This window comes from Rhodamnia argentea, chromosome 7, assembly GCF_020921035.1.
Source record: "Rhodamnia argentea isolate NSW1041297 chromosome 7, ASM2092103v1, whole genome shotgun sequence".
Classification (NCBI taxonomy): Eukaryota; Viridiplantae; Streptophyta; class Magnoliopsida; order Myrtales; family Myrtaceae; genus Rhodamnia; species Rhodamnia argentea.
Genome location: NC_063156.1, coordinates 5,432,607 through 5,451,160, shown reverse-complemented (window position 1 = coordinate 5,451,160; position 18,554 = coordinate 5,432,607). Strand labels below are relative to the sequence as shown.

The 18,554-nt window shown below is 43.3% G+C and overlaps 3 protein-coding genes across 3 annotated transcripts; 1 reads left to right on the top strand and 2 right to left on the bottom strand.

The window, feature by feature from the left end:
- Positions 1 to 6,933: 6,933 nt before the first annotated feature.
- LOC115727146 (formin-like protein 3) lies at positions 6,934 to 9,385 on the top strand. Its single transcript, XM_030657311.2, has 2 exons — positions 6,934 to 7,442; positions 8,750 to 9,385. Exons 1-2 carry the CDS (start codon positions 7,095 to 7,097, stop codon positions 8,954 to 8,956), a joined length of 555 nt encoding a protein of 184 aa, XP_030513171.2. The 5' UTR covers positions 6,934 to 7,094; the 3' UTR covers positions 8,957 to 9,385.
- A 2,686-nt stretch (positions 9,386 to 12,071) lies between these two features.
- On the bottom strand, positions 12,072 to 13,433 carry LOC115727144 (serine/arginine repetitive matrix protein 1-like). Its single transcript, XM_030657310.2, has one exon. The coding sequence runs from the start codon at positions 13,386 to 13,388 to the stop codon at positions 12,390 to 12,392; it is 999 nt and encodes a 332-aa protein (XP_030513170.2). The 5' UTR covers positions 13,389 to 13,433; the 3' UTR covers positions 12,072 to 12,389.
- A 1,092-nt stretch (positions 13,434 to 14,525) lies between these two features.
- LOC115727147 (lipoyl synthase 2, mitochondrial) lies at positions 14,526 to 18,248 on the bottom strand. The gene is made up of 4 exons (XM_030657312.2): positions 17,587 to 18,248; positions 17,195 to 17,406; positions 16,298 to 16,677; positions 14,526 to 14,925 (listed from the first exon to the last, which is right to left on the bottom strand). The coding sequence occupies exons 1-4, from the start codon at positions 18,048 to 18,050 to the stop codon at positions 14,803 to 14,805; spliced, it is 1,179 nt and encodes a 392-aa protein (XP_030513172.2). The 5' UTR covers positions 18,051 to 18,248; the 3' UTR covers positions 14,526 to 14,802.
- Positions 18,249 to 18,554: the final 306 nt, after the last annotated feature.

Genomic DNA, 18,554 nt, shown 5'->3' with positions numbered 1-18,554 from the left:
TCTTGCGACCTCGAGCAAATCTCGCCATCGCGAAATGCGGCGCCCGGCAAACTCGCACTAGGTGGAAAATGATGTGAACATTTTCGAAATTTCAAAAATTTAGCAAGGGCAAAATTAAGCAAAAAAATGTCTTAACATTTCATCCAAAGCCCCTACGAACCTGCCTTGGGCTACAAGACTTTAGAAAACTTTATAAATGCCAGGCATTTCTCTAAATCTATCCAAAATAATTTATCGGACACCTAACAAGGGCCTTTAGAGGCCCAAAGGCCTTTGAAAAATTGGTTGCGAAACACCGTTAGCATTAGGGGTGTCAAAACTGAACCGAAAATTGAATTGAACCGAATTTTTGTGTTTTTTCAGTTCGGTTTAGTTTTTGGTTCAGATAATGAAAATAACCAATTCCTTCTAAACAGTTTGGGTTTTTTTAGTTCGGTTCAATGGTTAACCGAACCGAACCGTACATGCTTCTTTATTTCATGATATGATACTCTTTTCTTTTGTTTTTTTTTTTGTTTTTACTTATTGGTGGTTGAGGGCCGGCGGAGCCACCAGCATTGGCTGAGGATCGGCGACCCCCGCCGGCCCATCGGCTCGCGGGCGACGGGCGAGGGGTTGCAGCCCCCTCGCGGACATAGGACAGGGCGTCACGAGCCTTAGCGGTGGCCGGCGATGGTCGCCGATCCTCGCCTCACCAAATCTAGGCTATCGAGAAGCATGTCCAAATCGGGCATCAATTAACCTCGCAAAGCATTTGGAGGGCTTAGTGCAAACGATAAAGTCGAAGGTGCGAGTGTTGAAGAAGACGAAGAAGTCGTGCGGGAAGATGGACAAGGGCTTGGTGGAACGACACCTTGCAGCAGATTTTGGAGAAACCCTAGGGGTCGAGATTTGAGGGAATCGACCAAAGACAGAAGTGAAGAAGACGAAGATCTCAAGGCAGGTGGCGTGCTGGAGGATGAGAAAGACGCCCGTGACGGAGCCCCGGAGGTCGGTGGTGTCGAGGGTCATCGCGATCCGGACGGTGTGTCGTCGCCGTTGCTTGCTGTGGGTGTCCTCCTATGGTGGAAGGAGGATGGGGGTATTATGGGAAATAAGTGAGTGAGTGAGGGTGTCCTTTTGTGGTTTCTTGGGGGCATAAAGTCCGACGCATCTTGATGACAATGATGCGCACGTTCTCTCTCTATTTTCATTCTAAAACCCAAAAACTGAACTACCCCAAATTGGACTGAACTGAATTTTTAGTTTGGTTCATATGCAGTTCAACAAAAGATATAGTTCGGTTTAAGCTTATCTCTTAATGGTTCGGTTCGGTTCAGTTTTTTTAAAAACTGAACCAAACCGAACTATTGACACCCCTAGTCAGCATTAATAAACTTATTTTTCTTCCAACTTTGCCCTCATTATTTTATTTTGAATTCCTATTTTGCCCTCGTTAGTGTTCTTCCAACTTCTCCATTTAGAAATTGACTGAAAGGGTGGGAGAGAGTTCGTTCATCTTCTTCCATCTGCAAGGAAGTCAAATCGTTGAAGAACAAAGAGTATGGCAAGCGAGGTGGTGATCAAGTTCGTTGGTTAACCTCGAGTCCCGGATGAATGCCCTTTCACGCTTGGAAATGTTGAACAGTTAGCTAGAGCAATTGGTGTTGTAGCAAAAATGGATTATTTATGATCATAAATGTAATCTTTAGTAAAATTTTATTCAAATAGTGACATCCCGGTAGGGTTTTTTTTTTTTTCAATTCAATAACTGTTTGAATTTAATGATTTCTTATGAGTATTTGATGGTCGAAGAAGTCTAAGATTGTTGAATATATCCTCTCAAGTTACTTGAAGGACTCTCCTAAAGATATTGAGTAGACGGTTGATGTATCGGACTCGACCCTCTCTTTCGTAGCATGCATTCTCATTTATGAATACCATTTCTCTTCCTCGAATTGAAACAAATTAAAATTCTTAATTCCCTACGTCCTTTAGTGGATAAAACTTTTTCGGGAACAAACAACAAATCATAATGATTTTTGTATCTATTTTCAGCCATTCTTTGATGTTTTGCAATGGATTAACCGATCGAAATCTTAATACAACCTTTTATGATCTCGCGGGATGGGGAGACCCAATATTATACCATTAGCTCTTTCGGTTCTTCGGTCATCCAGAGGTGTATATTCCCATTCTGTCAAGATCCGATATTATAAGTCATATCGTTTTGACCTTTTCGAGTTTGTAATTGCCTCTTTGCCACCTTGTCCAATCACTCCAATCCTCAAGCGCTCCCTCAACAACAGGTCACACTCTATCAAATCGAAACTCCAATCCTTGATATCCTCCTCGGCTTAGACTCCCTCTTTGACCGAGAGGCCTCCCTTCTTGACCGTGAACATCCGCCACCTCCGACGAGCAAGATATAGGTTTTGCGACCTCCGACAAGGGCAAGGGAGGTAATGCTACCTTTGTTGTCACAATCTCTTGCCCCTCGAGGTCCGGCAAGATATGGGTCACGTGCCCTCGAGCCAGCGAGATTTGGTTTTGTGACCTTGGGCGAGGGATGCTGAGGCCGCACGACTCTTGATGCCACCTCGCCTAGGTCACCTAAAGGTTAGCGAGATTTGGGGTTATCTATGGGAAAATTATCAAAAATTCGTAAATATATTGTAATTATGTCAATTCGGTTTTAAATCATTAGGTAATGCTTACAAGGAAATTTTTAATATTATTTATTTTTCAACCTAGAATATATATTATTTATTTGTTTCTTTCTTTTCTTTTCTTTCTCTATCTTTTTTTCCTCCCCCATCCCCGTGGTCGGTGACCAACAAGGGCTTCCCTACCCTTATTTAGCCTCACCCAAGATTGGGTGACACGGCCAAATGGACCGAATTGGGACACATGCAAAAAACTCATGACTGAATTGACATAATTATAATAGATCTAAACAAATTTCGGTAATTTTCCGATTTACAGGCTTCGACGCTTTCAATTTGCTTCTTGTTCACCCTTGTCCTTGTCCTTTTCTTTTTTGTTTTTATTTTCACAAAAATAATTTCAACATTATTTATCGAACACACTCTGTATTTCATAAAAGCCATTTCACCTAAAAGTCTTTGCATCTCCCCAAATAATTTTTCCAATACCGAACCAAACGTAGCAATAGAACCTCATAGCATGTTTCAGGAAACCCCTCATATTTCTATTCCTTAGTAGATGTTCAAAATTTCTCAATGTCTTCGCTTACATTGGAGTTCCGTTTAAGAAAAATAGAGAGAAGCAAAGTAAATGATCGAGACCGGTGAATCGGGATTTTCTGTTGCCTATTTAAGTTTCTATACCTAAAATTCTCGTTGAACAGTCACTCACGAGATACGACATAGTGTCGGAAATACAACGAAATGAATTTGAGTATCTCCTATACAAAGTTCTCAATACATGAATATTTAAAAATTCTCGACGGATAGCCACTTGCGAGACACAACATTGTGTCGGAAATACGGTGAAATGAATTTGAGTACGGATATCGTGGATACCCCGAGCGGTTGACACCCCCATTAAAAAAAGACAAGACAGGATGGGCAAAGATGATGCTCGTTATATTAATGGGCCCCGTCTGCTAAAAACGAAAAAAAATGGATGGGCCCCACAGGCTGGGCCCCGCCTCTCCATCCCGATGGCGGGAGGAGGTGGGCCCAATGCGCGTGTGTCAGGAAACACGACAGCCCGAGAAAGACCGGTATGGTGCTGTTTTCACCATGAAAAGTAGAGAAAGATGAAATCAAAAGCGGACGGCCCGAAGCAGAGAAACAGTGGAAAAAAGAGAGGTCGCTCACGTGAGCCCAAAACTTGTCACGGGCCACATGTGACCCTATCCTGCTCTTTTAGACCGTGACAGAATAGCTCTCTAACACGACACGATACGACACAATACATAATTAAATAGAGTGAGACTCGGTATAAACGGATTCGTGTTACGACCGTTTATGCAATGATAAAAAAAAGAAGAAGAAAAACCGTGTCTCGCCCGCTTCCCTCGTTCATGCATGAATCAAGACGGGACTCGACACGTTTCGGGGTGAAAATGTGTCCATATAGCCGTCTGTTTCGACACGGTACGATCAGACATGATTTCACACACCTAATGCTCGTATTTCAATACCTTCTTATTCTTAAGAGTTCAACAGAACGACATCCGGATCGTAAAGAATAGCCGATGAAATAAGAACGTATCTAGATCCTCAAAAGCCAATTAAATACACAATGCAATTCGGATGTAATATTGAAGCGAAGTTAGTAAACCCTAGACTTTCGAGTGCTGAGTACTGTCCGTGTGCTTGTTTGATCAACGAATGTTAGTCTTTATTTTATTTTTAATTAGTCTCGTAAAGGTAGATCTCAATGTCATTTGATGAGGGGCCATTAGAATAATCACATAGGCCAACACTAGGGTCTCATTTTATTCCCACAAATCCCATCAAATCTTCACAGGGATATGGCATTCTTAGCGCATTGGAATGAGTCCATGTCATGTCACCCAATGTCTCAACATGGTCACTTTAAACTTTAGTGACCAATTTTATTTTATATTTTTATACTCATTCGAACCCCATGGAATAAAACAATGAAATAATACATTTTGTTGTTCATCGAGTTTATCCCGTATAATTCATTGCCCTTATGATGTAATCGATGATTTTCTCCACCACACCAATCCGAACACGACGAGCCGTGCATGTCTTTTCGAATTTGTTCTTTCATTTTGCACATTTCCAAGGGGTAAAACGATAGGATCAACTTCTTCTATGTTTATTACTCCGTATGTTGCAATAACCCAAGATAAGAAAAAATACATATGTCACATTGTGTGTGGGGTTTTGAAAGAGGGGGGTGCAAAGACAGGTTCTACAATTAAGGGAACAGGCATATCTTTTTAGGTAAAGCGTCATTAAGGGAAAGGCATGTATTTTGTAATTTAACCAAAATTAATCCAGACAACAAAGGAGCACAAACAAGAGGTGTTTTTTTTTTTTTTTTAAATGGTTTTAGGAAAGGAGGAAAGTTCTTTTGATTGTTTCAAAAGAGAGGCTCAATTTCCATCATGGCCATCACAATGTTACATGTGCTTAGCATTGGTCAAGGTGATGAAGGGAGGGACCACTAATTCCAGCTATCGGTTCAAAAATTTTGGTTAATCCAGTCCATATGGGTGAAACCAATAGTGATATATGGAATCCAGTTAATTTCCCGCAATGAAAAAGAGTTCGATATTTATGCTCAAATCAAGCATTCAAATCACAAGGTCTCATAGCTAGAGTAATCTTGAGAAGTGGCAGTCACATTCATCACGCGATGAATGAAGCTTTATATGATGTACAAAGACGGGTCCGTGCATGCATCCTTGAAAAATCAGGTGAACGAAAAGGGTTGGTGCCGGATATTCCGTTTTGTAAAAAGAATGACCACGAGCTATAACAACATCGTATGCGGTCGCTAATTATACTATATCTAGTTTACTAAATGTATTTAGAAAGCGAGACATATTCCAAAAAAGGAGTTTATTCAAACATTATATTCCAAATCAAATTGGCAAAAGTAATATTTATCTAGTTTCAAAAGACGTAAAGAGGTTATTTGCCAAAATGCCCCTCTTGGCTAGTGGGGTAGCTATAGCCCATAAGCCTAGTGTCGCTCCCATGTGTTCCCGTTTCATGGGGCAGAGAGAAAGCGATCATGTCGACCATTTCGTGGATTACGACGAACGATTACCGATGAATTAAGGATTATAATTTATCATCGTGTCATAATTATGTGTGCAATAGACCAAATTTTTCTAGACGGTCCAAGGATCGCAGTCGGGCAATCGAGAAAAAGTACTTATCTCGATATACGCCGATTAAAAAAAGGAAAAAAAAGAAACACATCTTAGGGTGAAGTCTTATGAATTTGTAGTATGTGGTTAACTTATCTTGATTAGACAAAAAAAAAAAGGGAACGATGGATAACTATCGTAATATAAGAATCATAAAAAGTTGAGAATATAACAAGTACGTCCGAAAAATTATCCAATCAATTTTAAACCTATTTTATGGATGCTAATTCAGTTATAAGATCTTCAATTTTGCAATTTAGTCTAAACATTTGTGTAAAATTTCAATGTAGTCCTTCTAATTAATTTTTACCGTAAATCGCTATTGTAATGATCTAGTTGTTGTCGGCCATTTGTTCGTAACACACTACTACGTCAGCAACTTCTAACAAAAATTAACTAGAATGACTATATTGAAGCTCCTAAAAAGGTTTGTGAGTAAATTAATAAAATTGATAAGTTTTGGGCTGAGTTGAAATCCGTACAATAGATTTAAAATTGATCGGATAATTGTCCCTCAAATATGCCTTGTTCAAGTATCTAATAAGAAGGTTTGAAAATTTTTCAAGGAACGATTTAGACCTTATGTTTGGAGCTTCAGGGTACTTTGCGGGCCAATTCTGCAATGTAAGCATGTGGTAATCACGTGCATTTTGTCGTAAAGTCCCTCTAGTCGGGTGGGCATCGGCAGATCATGAATCCGGTAGCTCGCGAGCCCGTCCGAGTCCAACTTGAGCTACAAAAGCGCAAAGACAATTTTCTGGCGAGTTTGAACAAATAGCATTTAGCGAGCTTATCTCGAATCGTAACTCCTAAAAGCTAAAAATTAAGGAGATTTAGTTTAGTTACTTCTGTCGTGACTCGTGAGCGAACGACTCTTAACTTTATATTACTTTCAAACGATCAAAATGGCTACCAATTCGTTCCCTTGTGGATTATTGTTTTACGACAATCATTAAACAATCAATTAAGGAAATTGTAATTGTTCCTATAAATTAGTAGACTAAAAAAAAATTAAATTATTATTTTAGGACAATCCATAGGTACGCTAAAATAGAATAATTGACCTAGGAAATAGCGTCTCTCCTCGTGAAGTCGTTTCCTTTTCAGTGCAAACCAGCTAAAGCGCTCTCTCTCTCTCCCCTCTCCCTCGTGAGCGAGCTTTATATAATTTCTTCTTCAGGGTCCTGGTGAAATATCCCTAGCAGCTCTTTTAGCTTTCCAAGTGAAGATAGCAATGGGCGGAGGCGAACACCACCGTGGATTGGGGGGCTCGGCGGAGCCGCCGATGTCGGTGGTGGCTCCGGAGACCATGTACGCCGAGAGGCAGGAGCGGTGGACGCACTTCGACGACTCGGTGAACGCGGTGTCGTTCGGGTTCGTGGCCACGGCCATCCTCATCTCCATGTTCCTCCTCATGGCCATCTTCGAGAGGTTCCTCAGGAGCCGCACAACTTCGTCGTCGTCGTCGCCGCCGCCGCCGCCAACCCCGTCGGATTCTTCTCCTGGTCGGAGTACGACGCGTTCGGACGTGGAGTCTCAAATAGCGTTGCCGCAGAAGCTTCATCTTCTCTCTTCTCCCAAAGTAACCCCCCCTCTCTCTCTCTGCTCTGCTCTCTGTATTTTGTGTTTGATGATTAGTAGGGAGATGATGCAAATACGTACAATTAATTTTTTACTGATTCCTTCTTTTAAATAGCATAAGTATATATATGTTTATATTCTTTTGCAAATTTCTTGCAAGCATGGAAGATCCACGAGGGTTTGTTTTGTCCATTGGTTTCGTGTGTTGAATCCCAATAAACTACGTACACTAGATTCATTATTGAACATTAAGTCTCGAGACAATAATCCATGTTGTCCTTACGCGGGTAACATAAGTCCCGGCGTGCATAAGGGGATTTACTTCCCAACTCCAAGAAAAACAAATTAAATAATCATAATTAGATCTTGGAAATCTAGGAAACATCTTCACGTGCCCATTAAAATCTTCTATGTTACCCAGGTTAGATTTATTGTCGTTTCGGTTTTGACTTTCTAATTGCCGTAATTCCCGTTCCACGTGCAATCTCTCTTTTTCTAGTCCGTCGCATTTTTCGCGGTCCCTAAATTTCATTGCATGACTCTTAAATGACTTGTAACGCAACGATAAGGATAACCCTTCTTTTCACAGAGCTCGCCGGTCTTAATTTTCTCGACTTTTCTTGTTTTGGGTACAGCCGATGTTGCTAAAATTATACTATGTAATGTTGATTACGCTTAATAAGTACACGGCGACATTGGTTTAGACGGAGATCTTTCGTTAAATATGACGGCATGAGCGTCTTGATTGATCATTTTCTAGGATCTTATTTTATTGGACATGCTCCGGAATTCGTGCTCCCCTTTGTGCCTAGCAACAACTCCCAAGCTGCTCCTGTTAGAAAAATTATGGATTTCAGTATGTCGCCATGTTTGTTAGAAATGATGTTGTATTTTACTATTGTTTTTGTCTTTGTTGCTTTCTCCATAACTGTACGGTGGAATTATTAATTGGTGTAGAGTTAATCTTGAATAGAATAGAGGTGATCATAGGCCGGACAATCGAGTTGGGCTTAAAATTTTGCCTGAGCCCGCCTATTATTACAAAGGGGCCGGGCTGGGCTTTCTTGTTAATATACGCTTTACCCAAACCCTGCCCGTCAGGCCCTTGTGGATCGAGCCGGGCTCTTGATGAGCCCGTGGGTTGCCAGGCTCATTATCAGGTCTAATCTTAAACCGGCTCGAGCAATCTTTGAGAATATGATATAGTTTCAACACATATCATATTCATATCTAGCAAGGTATATGCCATATTTCTTGTATAATATGTGATATGGATCAAATCTTTGATTGTTTTACATGTTTGAGCAGATGAGCGTGTATGCAAATGGTGTATCGGTGTTGATGCCCGGAGAGCAAATACCCACCTTCCTCGCCCACCCTGCTCCTCCTCCCCCTCCTCCAATGCCACCGCCGCCCCCACCGCCTTGTCCTAAAGAGCCCGTTTCTCAGCCTCTCCATCAACAGCACGACCACTCCTTGCACCTCCACTGTCTTTCAACATCCATTGGGAGCTAGCAATGGAACCAGTTGACCAGAAGCTTGTATGTTAGGTCCACTGACACGTGCATGACGAGACGACCGGACCGCTTACACAATGTCCTGACTCGGGCAGACGCTTTCAGAACCAGGAAATGTCTGAACACAACGTGCTCCAGAGAAACTGCTGGTCTCTTCCACTCTCTCTGGTTTTTTCCCAGTTGATCTTTTACTTCTGTGATCGTGGGAATCGTGGAAGGAAGACTCGGGAAGTTTTCCATCACTAAACTGAACTGACCCTCGCCATTTCTAAGTGTCTAGATAGAGAGCGCTTGTTCAAGTCTTGGGTTCTCACGTTTGCATTTTGGGCAGAAGTCTGTACTTATCTTTGGGCCAGAGAGGAAGTGACCTTTAGCAACTTCATTCGGCTTGATAGAAATCTTCATAATCAGAAGCTACTTGGGCGTAGTTCGACTTCAGTTTCCTTTGTTCCATTCGTTGGATTTCTATATCCCTCCTGGTGGTATGAAATGTAAACCGAATTTCTCGGATTCTCTTTTTTCTAAAATCGGTCTGTCATGGATCAAGTGAATCTCAAGACCTGTACTTGCAGACCCTACAGGTGCGACGCGTAATCTGACAGTCGAGGATCGAGATCACTCAATCAGTGATGCATCGAATCCACACAAAATCTTACCGTGAGGAATCTCATGAAATGCTTTATCCTCACACTTTTCTTTGTTTTCATGGATAGTGACTTCTCTCAATGTGAGATAAGAAGTTAACTCAATTTACCTTGTCAAAATTATTGGGAATAGCCCAACATGCTCGGAATTTGATTTGAAATATCCGGATGATTGCTCGTCAAGAATACCTAATCGAAAGGATTCCTATTATGGCAGGACGCTGAAAAGGTAGAATGTCGTGATGGAATCAATTTTGGTGATTGCCAAAAGGAAAATGATAGGATAACAGCACTATTACTCTCTTGGAAAGTAACGGTGGTGCCTCCACCAGAGGCTTTATCAAAGGAAACCGGACAATTCCTTTTGCATGGCCATTTGTAATGGTGTTGTTACCTCGCAACATCCTTACCCAAATTAGAGAAATTACAATCAATTGGGAAGATTTCTAATCAAGAGGTGATTGCAAAATCAATTAGGGACAATTCTAATTTGGTTGGAGAACTATCACTATAAAAAGAGGGCTTGGGTGGACGATTTTGTGTGCATTAGAAGACACTATAGAGATATCATAAGGGTCTTCAATAATGTGTAATAACCTATGTAGCACAAACACGACACGACACGACACTTTGACATGCACTTTCTCAAAAAATAAAAACTTTCGACATGTTAGGACACGTTGTATATTAAATGAATATTTTTTATATATGCATAATAAATTATCATTTTTATGATTCGATAAATAAAAATGATTATTTTTTACATCGAGGTTGGTCCTAAGATGTTATCCACAATGATTATTTTGATTTTTTTTAGTTGGATTATATTGATCTTAAAGTTACACATTTAATAAGAGAAAATCTCTAATAATTATCCCCTTCTTACCAAAATAAAAAGGAAAATTTTCAAAAAAAGGGCTCAAATGCCCTCATTTTTTGAAATAAGGGCATGAAGTGAACTTTGTTTCAAATAAGGGTTTGAAGTGCCTTGACTGTGTCAAAGAAGGACTTGAAGTGATTATAGTTGTTTCAAATAAGAGCCCGGCCTTTCCGACCGGTAGAGGGTATTTTCGTAAAAATATAAATTTAATCTAATTTTTATTAAATTAAATTAAAACAAAAAAACAAAAACACAAGTGAGAGGTTTTGACCTCTCGCCTATGGCCTTAGCCGAGGCCGGCGACCACCCCGCCGACCGGCGATGAGGGCTTGCTGGCCCTTGCCTAAGTGGGAAGAGGGCCTTGACCCTCTTCCAAGTCCGGCCGAGAGTAGCGGTCATCTGTTGGGACTAGACCGGGGGTAGACGGATGGTGCCAACCCACCCCGGTTTGGTCTCGACCGATGGCCGCGGCCCTCGGCCGGACTTGGGTGAGGGTCGGAGCCTTCTCTTGGCTCGGGAGAGGGCCAACAGGCCCTCATCACTAGTCGGAGGGTCGTCGGCCCTCGCCGAGGGGCCGGCAACCTCGATGGCCATGGCCGCCGTCCCATCGATGGTGGGGTGGCAACCTTGTGTTCTTCCTTTCTTTTGTTTTTTTTTTTTTTTTTTGTTTTTCAAAATTTCTTAAAAACAGAAAAAGGAAAAAAAAAATAAAATAGTAAATGACCAAAATGTCCCTAGCTAAAATAACTCGGATCCTTTTTTGAAACTAATATAGTTACTTTAGGCCCTTAGTTGAAATAATATGCACTTCAAGCTATCTTTTGACATAATTAGGGCACTTCAGCCCTTATTTGAAGCAAGGTTCACCGCGTATCTTTATTTGAGAAAATGAGGGCACTTGAGGCATTTTTTTTAGAATTTTCCCAAATAAAAATTTAAGTTTTTTCCTTTTTTTTTCTCACTTTCCATTTTAACCCACGCCTCTCTCTCTTTCCCGATTTTCTTCATCCTGAATCTCCGCTTCTTCTCCCCTCCCCCCTCTTTCTCTCTCCATCAAGCAACAATACTACACCTTTCTCTATCTCTCTCTTTCTCTCACTCCGAGCGTGCCCAATGCGTGTTCGACACCGATACGTGTCCGACACGTGAAAATTTTGCAAGGAAGCATGTCCGTGTTACATATGTAATAACGAGAGATCATGAGAGTTCAAGAAAGGGAGTGTATTATGGCAATTGTAAGGATTTATTGTGAGAGAAACATCATTAAAATGTTAAGTGTAATCCTTTTATTATAGTAGAACAATTCATAGACCGGCGTCCCGTGATTTTTTCTCATTTTGGGTTTCCACGTAAAAACTTCTGTCCTATCCTTTTCCTCGTCTCTCGTTGCTATGTTATTTGCGTTTTTTTCTCCAAAAAAATATACGGCTGCGCAAATCTGACAGTTAAAATTCCAGTGTTATCGATTGATATCCGGCTTAATTTACAACAAAAATCATAGCACACTTGCTCACAGAAAAGGGTGGTAAAAGCGCAAAATACAACAGTCATTTTCCCTAAATTTATAGATTGCCAATACCACATTTGCTTGTGGAAACCACTCTCTGCACACAAATACAGAGCAGAGCAGAGTGTCAAAGCAAAAGACAAGTGTGGCTTGTCCGCATGACAGTTCCACCACCCAAGCTCCGAGAAAGAAAGCAAAACAAGTCTCTTTCCCTCTCCTCCCCCCATCGCCATAAAGGGATCGTGAAAAAGCACAGGGAGGAGGACCATATGATTTGGGCATCCCCATATCCATGAAACATCGTTCTCCAGAAGAGCCAGACAAAAATCTCAATATGTATACTTACAAAAATAGACCCAATTCCACCAACATGTGCTTCTCTCTCTCTGACCAGTCTATGTCAATGGATCATTATCACGTGTCTGAACTGACCCCTAATGGAGAAGAGAACCTCTGCGCGAGGACTCAGAGGAAGATGAAGCACTCCAATGACACAAGTGGGTTGTCCAGAGATTCGTTCCCTTGCTCCGGACCGGTGTCCTTGTGATCTTCCCTCTTCGTTTCCGCTGCGCCCTCGGCGCCCATATTCCTTTCCACCCTCGCCGTTCGCTGGCCCGTCGCCGGCGCTCCCGGCCCGCTTCGCGGGGCTCCTCCCCTTCGCGCCTGCGCTCGCCTCCCCGGCCCTGTTCGTCGCCGGCGAGCTCGACCGCCGGCGGGACGTCTCGCCCGGATCTCGCCTGGGCACGCCGGAAGGAGGCCCAGCATTCCGCTGCGCAGCCGCCGTCCTAGCCCGGCCCGCTTCCCTGGCCCGCCCGGGGCCCACACCCGAGACGCTGGCCAGGTTCCTCTTCGCCGGGGACGGGGAACGGTTGACCCGCCTCCTCTCCCCGCCGCCGGCTAGATCCCCGGCGTAGGGCGGCCGCTTCCTCGGGAGCTTCGCCGGGGATCCGCTCTTCAGCCTCTGCCTCACCTCGCGAGACTCTCTGCTCGTCACCTCCGCCTCTCGCTTGTCCGTGACGGTGGTGGCCGTGGTCGCCGTCGATAGGCTCTCGCTGGCGCTGTACATCTCGGAGTACTCCGACACCACCTCGGCGGCCTCCTCGAGCTTGCTGATCAGGATCTTGGTCTCGGGCCCGTCTTCTTGGAGCTTGGGCGGCGGTTGGGGGGTATCGGAAAGCTGGGGCCTTGGCAGCGGCGTCTCGGAGAGGACTTCTTTGACCGTCTCTTCTTCGAGCAGCGGAGGAGGAGGAGGAGGAGGGTTTCTCGTCCTCGCATTCTGAGGGGCGATCCCGACGTGGGTTTCCTCGAATGCCGGCGCTGGTGGTCTCGGCGGAGAGCCGCAGGGGTGGTCTGGCGGGGAGCGGCGGTGAGGAGGGGTCTTGCTAAAGCAGCAACCCATCTGGCGAGGACTGAGGAGGGTGAGTTTGCGGCGAGAAAGAGAGAGAAGAAGAAGAAGATGAAGAGAAATTATGGTGGAGAGAGAGAGAGGGATTGAGTGAGAGTGCGTGTTTGAGGAAAAGAGCGTGAGTTTCTTGAAGGATTGAAAAAGCAGAGCGGGACGACATAAACATGGATTCAAGTGCAGTGAAGGGGCATGGTAGTCCCCCACTCCTTATAGCTATCCATTGAATCTTACACCCCAAAAGACAAAAAGAAAAATAAAAAAGAAAATTTTTGATTGGCTCATAGCCATAGCATAGGCATTTGATAGATCTCTGAATCATTTACTCCTTTGCACAGCAATGATGGCCAACATTAATTTGCTCAATGGAGCGATTGTAAGAAAGCTTGTCCCTGGAACATGGTACCATAAATAACGTTGGCATCATTTAATGAAATTGGGTTCGGCCCAAAGGAAATAAAGCACACAAAAAGTTTCGGGGGTCGAAAATCAAATTGGAGGCTGAAAAGGGGCCCACCATCAAAACGGACGACATAAAATGTCTGTGGTGGACCGTCCCAGGCCCTCGAATTCACGGAGTCTAAGGAACTCATCGAGTGCTAAGCCATGTTCTAATGGAGTCGCAACTCCAGGAAACTCTCATTGATTATCGGGCGCCTATGTTCATCCGTACGGTCAAAGTTCACACGAATCTATTGGCAAAACTGGAAAAATAAAAAAAAAAAAAAAAAGAAAGAAGGGTTCGCATGAATCCAATCTTACTGTCGGTGGTTCAAGAATGGAGTGCAAAACAGTCTTGGTGACGTCCCGAAGTTAAGAAAGTCCTTCCACCGACCGTGATTACCGCACAAACAGGAGTCGGATGCTGGTGCATTCATGGCTCATAGTATATAAAGACGGATCTTGGAGTTGGACCCATTACGCAAAATGCTTAGAATGCAGACTCGATTCACTCAGACTCACTCAGACGTGCGCACGATCGCTGGTTGAGAGCCTGTCGCTGGCCAATCGCGGGGCAGATTACAAGATCTGTGATAGAAAGTACACGAACCTTGAGAATTGCTCAGCAGTCTAATAGGGCTTAACCCTCTGCACCGGAAAAGAACATGCTTGAGAAACAGAGACCACGCGACCGATGTGTAAGATTTGATGATGTTGTTATTACAAACAATTGTATATACAAGGAATATCCTGAACTCCAACAACAGAAGTGATACAAGCTCAAGACAACCATGGAAGCTGAAGTTACATCTCAAAGTGGAACCCTCCACGACAAACCCCAGTTTCTGTGTCATTCTTGACTCCAATCGGACCCATCAAAGTAGATTAACTTGAGCTGCATATTCCTCAGAGAAGCAACATGGAGAAGATGACAGTTTTTACGGTTAAAATAAATTAATCAATTGCCAATTCATGCAGAGACAGGAAGGTGTGTAGAGCTGGCACGGTCAGCTTCTATCATAGATTTGATATAAAACTCCCCTGCCTTGTATGATGACCTAACCATTGGACCGGAAGCCACGTACCGAAACCCCTAAAACATCAGAAACCACAGTTCAGCAGGCAGTCTCATAAAACACAGGCCATAAAGTAAGAGGCACTATAATAGCTTCACAGAGGCTTCATAGGTTTTGATGCTAATAAGTATGTCGACTTCCAAACTATGATATACACTCGCTCGATACATACGGCGTATGCTTGCACCCAGATTTTCTATGTTTTCTTCTTCGTATGTAGAAATGTGAAAGCTCCAAATGTTCATGGAGCACGATAAGAAGTTCAATGTAAAACTCATGAATATGCCACATGGAGAACCACCGAAGACCATCTCACGCCATTGCGAATAACCAAATTGCAACATTCTTGTACATTGATTCAATAAAACTGAAAAAGGTATATCATCTTGCCAATCTACAGCATGCCCATGAGACTGGCATAATAGAAACATTTGATAGTTGCAATTAGTAGTACCGATAACATATAGTACAAGCTACCGTGCGTCTTATTTATCAACAACACAGAGAACATAAAGATGCTTTCCAAACATAGTTCCTTACTTGGAAGTAGCACAGGAAAATGTACAGACCACAATAGTTCTCGTCTCATTGCTAATTGAGCTAAAGACGCAGACAATTACAAGTGTAGGTTTGTCTCTGATAAAGTAAACAAAATTGGCATTCAATTATTAAGTTACATTCTTCGTGTTGGGATGCGCATCGAGCTGGAACTTGAGGGTCCAATTTTGCCAAAGAACATGATCATGACACTTTGCATCGATACTTCATTTAACTTCGCACAACTAAAATAATTGCCAAGGCCCTTGGTTTGCTCTTCACTCAAGTGATACATTCATGTGAATCAGACCCCTTAATGAAGAAAAGGAATGGCAATAATCACTGATTGAGATCATAATTTAGTTCAGAAAATTTTTGTCCCCACGTTTCCAATAATTTAGCATATACTTCAAAATCAAGTGCCCAGTATTCGACACTTAGGAATCACAAAAGTACATACTTTCCCATCACAAGGATAGAAGAACTTCAGTAGAACATCCACTCTTGCAATGCACGATATTTTTAGTCCTGATTTTGCTTTTTCCTTGGCAATATCAAAGACCGTGCCATATCATGAAATCAACTGCTGGAGTTTACTTTCTGCTATGACTCGTGAGATCAATTCTAACTGTTCTGAAAACTAGCTAGCAGCACAACAGAGTTTCCACACACATCTTGATCTAAGGCTGTAGTTCTAGGTACACATAACAATTGACAAAGCATCGAAGACGAACGAGATTGGCGCCTCAACGAGATAAAGAAGAAACATGAACCAGAATAGTTGGGCATGGTAATATCATGCATGCAAATTGATTCAGATGACCAAACAAAAAGGAGAAAAGTGTGGCATACCATTTCCATGCCAAGGTTTTGGTACTTGTCAAAAGCCTCAGGTGTGATATACTCAGAAACTGGCATGTGACGTTTTGATGGTCTCATGTACTGACCGAATGTCATGACGTCTACTCCTGCTGCCCTCACCTTTTCCATAGTTTTTACAACCTGATCAGGTGTTTCACCGCAGCCTAACATTATTGAAGTCTTGGTAAGTGTCCCGGCAGGTGCATAGTCTTTGGCCATCATGAGAACATCCAGAGACTGCTTGAAATTAGCACGATGATCACGTACTGCACTCTGGAGTTCTTCGACTGTCTCGATATTATGAGCAAAGACATCTAAGCCTGACTTGGCCACTTTCTCTACGCAGCCAGAATCTCCACGGAAGTCTGGCACTGTGGTAGCGAAGAATACAATTGATGGTCAGAAAAAAAATTAGTTTACACCATTTGTTTCTTGATCAATCAAATATGGCTACACTTAAATATCCCCCTTGCCTTAATGTAGCCCATTTAAGCATTACATCTAACACCTTCAACTCCCGCAGCTTCGCATAATCTAAAGCAGAAGGCATAGGAATGGCAATTGCAACCAACATAAATTTCTACTTGTGAATCGCCAAATAAGGTTGACGATGGCGGCCAAATTTTGTCTTGCCCCCTAGCTTTCTTGAAAGTCAAAAAGAAAATCTAGGGACTTGTGGCGGAGAAATCTTGCCAACCAGATTTCCCAGGCACATAAGACAAAACTATTAGAGGAAAACACGATAATCATCAGAACCGGTCCATTAGTATTGACTCCACCTGCTTGCCAGGAAAGGCGAAAACACAATATTGATTTTAAGGTTTCAAAACATGAAATTTCACACATTCCTGAATGAGAAAACTTATTCCCACGTTCAGCTTCCCATACCTAAGGCTTCAATAAGCATTTTGGGTTTGAGTGCCTTAAGTGTCTGCACTGTCTCAGCAAAATGACTGCTCCCTTGATCGCGCAAATCATCCCGGTCCACACTAGTTATCACCACGTAATCTAAACCCCAAGAAGCAATTGCCTCCGCCACATTCCTCGGCTCACCAGGGTCTGGTGGCGGTGGAGCGCGTGAAGTCTTCACATTGCAGAATCTGCCCACAACAAACAACCCAATCCAAGCTCAAAATCCAACAGTTAACTTCATCGATCCGTACATTCCTTGTTCAGGCTAATTCCCACACTCAAACGCGCACATAATAAATTCATGCACGCCTCAAATGAGAACATCAATTATAACTAAGGCAACAAAAAGGTCAAATCAAAGAAACCACCTGCAACCTCTTGTGCAAGTATCGCCGAGAATCATGATCGTGGCCGTGGCGGTCCCCGTCTCGCCGCCGGACCAGCACTCGCCCAAATTAGGGCACCTGGCCTCTTCGCAGACCGTGTGCAGCTTCAATTCCCGCAGCTTCTTCTTGATCTGCACGTACTTCTCGCCGCCGGGGATCGACTCCTTCATCCACTTGGGCTTAGGCAGCGGCTTCTTCTTGGTGCCGACCTCCACGGAGTAGGAGTGGCTCGACTTCAGGTCGATGAAGTCGGAGAGCGACGGGGAATCCTCCGCGAGCCGCGCGCGGAGGCTGGCCAGAGTCTGGGGGGACGAGGAATTCAGGGTTCCGGGCGGAGGCGGAGGCCGCGGCGGCCGGGGGGCGGAGGAGGAGGAGGAGAAGGGGGAGAGGAAGGGGAGGCAGTGGGTTCTGAGGAGGCGCGGGAGGGATTGGAAGCGCGACTGCATTGTGAAGGATTCGGCCCGATCCCCGTTTCTCTCTCTCTCTCTCTCTCTCTCTCCGAATTTGAGGATGAAATCGAGAGAGACGCGATTTGTGCGATGTTAATGTCGCTGCGTCATCTCTGCGACTGAGACCATCGCCATATCTGTGTGTAGCTTCAGATTTGTGCGATGGCTACCGGTTGTTGACGCGCTTGAATCCTGATCGTCCGTCCGCTGGGGGCAGTGAGGGACACCATCTGATCAGCTGAGCTTAGGATCATGGCGGGGAGGGGAGGGCAGGAGGTGACCTCCCCATGAAATGGACTAACGAAAATTTTTTTTCATTATATACGAAATTATTCCAATCAGTTATTATATTTAAAAAAATATTTTTCATTGATTAATCATTTTTAAAAAATAATTTCAAATCATTCATTGTCATCGAAAAAAACGAAGTCTAAAAGTGCGATTATTCTTACTTGAAAATGAATTAAGCACAAAAACTGAAAGTGTTTTCAAAATGATCAA